The sequence below is a fragment of the Oryza glaberrima genome, chromosome 3, assembly GCF_000147395.1.
Source record: "Oryza glaberrima chromosome 3, OglaRS2, whole genome shotgun sequence".
Lineage (NCBI taxonomy): Eukaryota > Viridiplantae > Streptophyta > Magnoliopsida > Poales > Poaceae > Oryza > Oryza glaberrima.
In genome coordinates this window covers 11,494,711-11,501,345 of record NC_068328.1, presented here as the reverse complement: position 1 = coordinate 11,501,345, position 6,635 = coordinate 11,494,711, and the positions used below count along the sequence as shown (strand labels likewise).

The 6,635-nt window shown below is 46.7% G+C and overlaps 1 protein-coding gene across 1 annotated transcript; it reads right to left on the bottom strand.

Annotated features, from left to right (window-relative positions):
* On the bottom strand, window positions 1–4,426 carry LOC127765876 (zinc finger CCCH domain-containing protein 22). Its single transcript, XM_052290843.1, has 9 exons — window positions 2,945–4,426; window positions 2,684–2,863; window positions 2,394–2,579; window positions 2,204–2,283; window positions 1,742–2,002; window positions 1,527–1,641; window positions 1,146–1,370; window positions 987–1,062; window positions 1–870 (listed from the first exon to the last, which is right to left on the bottom strand). Exons 1-8 carry the CDS (start codon window positions 3,919–3,921, stop codon window positions 1,029–1,031), a joined length of 2,058 nt encoding a protein of 685 aa, XP_052146803.1. The 5' UTR covers window positions 3,922–4,426; the 3' UTR covers window positions 1–870; window positions 987–1,028.
* Between the last annotated feature and the right edge of the window lie 2,209 nt (window positions 4,427–6,635).

Here is a 6,635-nt window from a genome sequence, read left to right as displayed (position 1 = left end):
TTAATTAAAAGACGCCATTCATTCCAACCCTTGGCTTGGGGCCCAATATCATTTTTACAGATTGACAAATTAGTTGGGATAACTTTCTTTCTATAGAGCAATGACTAGACAGCTACAGTAATAGATGTTATAGTAATCTACAGATTCATTCAGCAAGATCTGAAAAAAAAAAAATAAAAAGGAGGTTCAAAGAACAAAGAAAAGGTGTCCTTTGTACAAGTGGCCTGCATCTGCTGAGGGGCGCAAATAACGCTGGTCGGCAGCTGACCGAGGAGGTGTGAGTGGGATCTTGCCACTCTCCTGATCAAACAACATGGCCAAGTAGGAGAACCAAAGAGATATTTTAGTACTAGCACAGGTAAAAATACTTCACAGACCACTTCTTGCCATGGCCATGTGATCCTTCTCCGGCTTCTTCTGGGATTATTTGCACTTGTCCATGATATTTGCATCCCCTGAAGCTAGCAGGATGCACCTGTGTTACATCTGACTTATATAGAAGCTGTTACTGGCCTTGTTTACTAGTTACTTCACAGTTAGTTCCTACAACTTAGATGAACAACTGGGTAAACATCAACTATATATGTTGTTGATGGCAGTTGTAATTGAGTACTACTAGTATATCTAATATTATAAGGGGGTAACACTGGATTGCTTATATATATTAAGTATCTCACAACACTGCATGTCTGCATCTACTGGCTTTTTTTCCTAGTCAAAGGCTAATGGCATCTTCACTTGTGGTTTTAATAGAGCTACCCACTAAAAAGGGCAACCAAAAAGAAATAAAGAAGGGAGCTAACACTATGCTGACACTTCACTCCTTTTCTCCTATATTCCACTATCGCTTTTCTTTTGCTTCTTGTGTTCCTGTCACAGACAAATAGAAAAAAGGAGCGGAAAGAAAACAAGACAGCAAAATCAGAAGGTGAAAGGCTTATTATTTTGGAAGCATAGTGGGAATAAAGGAAGGATTAAGTGCTTACTATGATTAGGCTGGGGGATTCACTCATCCATTGCAGAGAACTTTACATCCCAATCGCTCCGTGATCAGAGGCCAGCCTGCTTATTGCGTTCACCAAATCATTTCAAGCATCGATCACAAGATATCGGATCCATCAATATAATCACAGTACATGCCATACCTGGAAACCGAGAAGAAGTCTCTTGGCGAAGGTATATCCAAAGTAGAGGGCCGCAGATGGTTGATTCCACCTCCAGCATTAGTGCCCGCGCTGATGCCTACATGAGATGCACTGCAGCTACTTGTCGCGACGACACCGGTATCAGTGGTGGTGAAACTTTGGTGAGCTGAGACAGAGGACTTAGTCGGCGAAGCAAACGGGCTGTCCGGCAAATTGTGCTCCAAGCTGCAGAATATCCATATCAAATGAAAGCCATGAGCCACTGAAGCAGCCCAACCTTTTCAGCTTCTATGTGCATCAAGTCATGAAAGCTAACTGCAAGAATAATAAGCAAACAGAATGATGATGATGGTCTGTCTAGTGTAGTTTAGTAAGATCCACCTTTGGTCGCTATCAGCATTCAGGCTCGCCTCACCAGCAGATTCTTCCTTATCACCTCCTCCGTTGACCATTTTCCTCTCTTCTGTGAAGTAACCTGTTCCCTTGAGCTGCTCGCCTATAAACGACCAAGAAATTGCAAGGATCAGTAGTGTCGAATGAGTGGATGAACTCGTCTTACAATGCTTGACAGGCAGACCGACCGAAGTAACACATACCAGAATCAGGCGGTGACTCGACCATGGTGGTGGCAAGAGGCTGACTGGAACCGAAGGCATTGGCGGTGGGAATTGTCATCGCCATTGCTGTTGTGACAGCAGCTGCGGCTCTATTCTTGAGGTCGAGCAGCTGGAGGTCCATGAGACGGCGACTGTGGAGTTCGATGGCCTGTTGCAGCTCGGCAGCCTGCTGCTGCTCCTCCAGTTTCCTACGAAGCATCATCTCGTTTGTGCTATTGGAGTGCTGCAGCATCCTCGCACCTGCCAGGCACCAAACTTCACATCAGCAGATCGCTCTAATACACCATACCAAAGATCAAGCAGGCAGGCATTGAGGCTGTTCGTTTGTGCGACTTGCAGCTGCGTTACAGCTGCAGCAACAGTATCCACTATGGAACAATGAACTACAGCTGTGCTGCCACAGCTAGCACAAACGATCGGAGCGAGCTAGGATATTTTTACCGAGCTGATGCAGATCGAATGGGTCTCTGCCGTCCAGGCCAGTGGGGGTCGTGCAGCCGGAGAAGTCACCTTGATGTTTCCTGCAAGATGAGTGGAAAAAAATTATAAGCAACCAGGAAAACTGCATGCACGGATACAGTTGCAGTTTAAAGATGCGGAATTAAAACGCCGGAGCGTGTTCCAAGCGTGCCTGTACTTGTCGGGGACCTTGCCCTTCTCCTTGTAAGGCTTGACGAGCACGCGGGCGTCGCAGATGAAATGCGGATTGCCCTTGGCCAAGATCAGCTTCACCGTCTCAGGGTACACGAAGGTGACGAACCCGAACATGCGCTTCTGCTGGTACGGGATGCGCACGTCGTGCACCGGACCGTAGATGCTGCGGCGCGGGCGCATTGCCAAGAACAGCAAACATGCCAATCAGATCGCGTTCTACCGAGTCCGCCATGAAAGAAGAAGCATCATTGCAACATCGCATTATACCTGAAGTAGTTGGAGACGTCCTCCTCGCGGAACGTGCTGTCGGCCGGGAAGGTGAGGTAAATCTGGCGCGATCCGGGGTTCATCATGCTGGCAAAGTCGACGCGGTCCAGGCGCGGCCGCCCCATGAACTTGTGCGCCTCGTCGCTGCCGCCGAGCATCAGCGCCGCCGCCGCCGCGGCTCTGCACACGCGCAACCAAACAACAAAGGTTGGAACTTTGAAAGCTTCGAGCTTGGAATATGGAGGTTGTAAAAGGCGGTACCTTTGGTTGTCGTTGTGCTGCTGCTGCAGCAAGAGGCTGAGGCACTTGGTGGCGGCGGATGGCGAGCCGGGGAGCGACCCTGTGGGTGAATAGGGGAAGGCAGCAGGGCCGAGGCGCTGGCTCTTGGAACGGAGGAGGAAATCCTGGCACTGCTGCTGCTCGGCGGTGGCCGCGTCCATGGCGGCGCCCGTCAGAGCGGCGGCGTCGTCGCCGTGGACGAACCTGCAGCTGCTGCCGTTCTTGCAGAACCCGCGCGCGTAGTACAGGCAAGGCTTCCACCCGAAGCCGTCGCTGCTGCCGCCGCCGAGGCAGAGCTCGTTGACCGACGCGCTCCGGCGGTGCCCAGGGCCACCGTTTGCCCAGCCGAGACCGTACGGGAACATCCCGCCGCCCTCGCCGGGACCGGGGCTCCGGCACTCCGCTCCATCGAACCCCTGGAGAGGGTGGCTGGGGTTGACGCCCCCCTCGTTGAGGAACGCGAGCTGCTCCTGCAGCTGGAAGTCGTCCAGGAGCACGTCCCCACCCCGAGGAAAGAAGGGCGGCGCGTTCGCCGCGGCGCCTCCCCCGCTGTTCGCCGGGCTGATTAGCTCCTCCCCAGCGCCCACCACCTCATCCACGGACCCATTGCTCCTCGAGAACGGCTGCGCCTGCGCCCACGAGGACGGCGAGGACGCGGACAGCGGCGACGGCGACGGCGCGGGGCCGCGGCTGGAGTTCTGCCGCGACAGCAGGAACGGCGAGTGGGCCGCCGGCACGGTGGGCGACGACGACGACGGCGGCGGCGGGAGGAGGACGAGCTCCTTGCGAGCCTGCGCCATGACGCTGTGGAGCAGCGCCTCGGGGCCGAAGGCGAGGCGTATCATCTCCTTGTCGCCGTGGTCCTGGATGAGCAGGAGGCCCATGATCTTGGCGGCGTGGTCAGGGTCCAGCGCCTGGATCCGGGAGAACACCACCTTGGTCGCCTCGTAGGCGTCCATGGCCGCGCCCAAGAAACGCCCGGAGCAACAAGTTCTCCTTCTCCTTCTTCTTCTTCTTCCCCTCCCTCCGCCCCACGCACACACACACACACACACCGCTGCTGCTCACGAGCTTCTCGCTTCTCCCCTCGCCTTCACCTCACACACCTTTACCCCTCCTTTTCCGCTGGTGTTGTGTAGTGCCTACAGCCTTAAGTAGCGCAGTTGCCGCAGCAAAAACAAAACTAGCTGGCGCTGCTTTGGCTCGGTCCGGTTGCTCGGTAGCCTCCGCTTCCCGGAGCTGCGGCAGCGAGCAGCTCCATTTCCGAAACTTTGGTGCTTAGCCGCGGCCTATCACCACACCGTGCACCTCACGCTCCCTCTATTAAGCAAAGCAAAGCAGGCACAGCGGATGGCCTGGCCTCTTCGCCTCGCTTCTCGTCTCCTCTCTTCTCCTCGGGGGTCGGTTGACAGGGGACGGGGGACCGGCGAGGGTGGGTTTCTTGGGGCTTGGGACTTTGTACTGTTGCGGGACGAGCGAGTACGGGGCTGATGGGGCGGTGTGTAATTGTCATTGTTTTTTAAGGGGTTCCGGGGCAATGTTTGCTTCTGAAATTTGGGGTCTAGTAGTATCAGAGAGGAACAAATTAAATGTTGGCTCCATTTCCCCACCGGTACCACACACACCGCAGCTCCCTCCTTCTCCGCCCCCCGTCGCTTTTATGTCGTCACCGTTTCCCTAAGCACACGACTTCATCCGTCACGCTTTGTTTCGACCCTCAGCAATTCCCGACGTAATAATACCATAACTTAGCCCCTTTTATTCGTAGAAAAATTATAAGACATTTGGAGGATTTCAATCCTTCGAAAAAAATTCCTATGAAACTCCTATTGAATGAGTAATCCTATAGAAATTTTGAAGAAAAGTTTGTAACAGATTCAACCTGTTGGAAAATTTTCTTTGAGTGTCTATTTCATTCTATTCTTGTCTTTTTTATGTGATCCAATTTAACAATTATTCTTGTTTTTTTCTAGTATTTTGTAACTTTTACACTTACATTACTGTCATAAACCTCCGGTTTTCCTATTCCTTTGTTTTTCCATTTCTACGATTCAAATAGCCCCTTAAATGTATTTTATGGTAGATATTTGACAAAAAGAATAGGAGTATGTCTTACTACCTATGTTCCATTTTTAAGTGCAGCCATGATTTTCGCGTCCAACTTTAAACATCCGTCTTATTTAAAAAAATTTGAAAAAAAATAAAAATATAAGTCACGAGTAAAGTATTATTCATGTTTTATTATCTCGTAATAACAAAAATACTAATTATAAAAAAATAATACGGACGATGAAAGTTGAGCGCGAAAACTTATGATTGCATTTAAAATAGGACGGAGGGAGTAACTCTTAAGAAAATAATGGTTTTTTGCCATACCATAATTTGGATGTTATTTTACTATGACTTTGGCAATATAAATAGGGATCAAAAGTCGGCAATATATCTTACACGCGACATTTGTTTCGAATAGTAGATTTTCTTTTCATATTAATGAATAAAATGCCAGCTAACATAAATTCAGCATGTGCCAAATTTATTGAAGTATTACGTTTAAACATGAGCTTTGATCATTGGTTTTATTGACTCCCTCCATCCCAAATTTTGATATTTAAAAGTGTATTAGGGTTAAGGATTGGGGTAAAAGATCTACTTGTCTCTAAATAATGTCATATAGGATTGGGAGATGGGAATTAAAATAGTCTTGTTGGAAAGATCAGGTCCACCGGGAGCTGTTTGGAAAGTAATGAGAGAAAAGCCATTTTTTACATGTCATGTGTACTTTTATTTAGGACAAAAAAGCTAAAATTAGCTTATTTGGGGATAAATGGATTGTCATTTATTTGTTAGGACTTATTTTTACCATTAAAGGTAAACTTTGCGTATTTACACCAAATATTTCTAAACTAGATAAATGATAAAAGTATTATGTGAAAAAGTTAACAATATCATATCTTAAAAAACAAGTCCAAAAGTTCAGTAGCTTCGTATAATTTAAAACGAAGGCCTTGTCGACAAATTTTTTATATTTAATATATGTGCTCTTTTGAGTAAGTGCAATATAGAAATTAACAGTTAACTATAAGATTAAATATGTTGCATCAGGCCCTTATTTTTTCATGTTAAGAATCAGATTTTACCTCGATTTCCATTATCACGCTTTTAAAACTAATAAGTGGTGTGTTCCATGTGAAAACTTTCTATATATAATTTGCTTTGATATTATATCCATTTGTCAAGTTTATAATAATTAAAACTTAACTAATTATGTGCTAATAGCTTTTTCTTTTTGCGTGCGCCATCTTCATCTTGTTTTAAAATTTAAACATCAATTTAAAACAAAATATATGATGTGTCAATGAGAAACATGCACTGACTGACTATTTTTATAGGGAAAATTTAAACCATGCCACACAAATTTTACAAAATTTGTGATATGCCATCCTAACCCACATGTCATTCTAATTCCAGAAAACAGTTTTAAGACTAAATTTTTCATAGTTTCGTGTGTAATATGTTTTTCTAACAGCTATAAAACCAATGTCACATGAAAATACTTTGAATTATAAATCCAATGGTATATAATTCTATGCACTAAATATATTTGTTTGCTATCTTAATTACAGCTCAAATGTTCCAACCTTGACTTCCTAAAATCAAATACGGTTATAAAAAT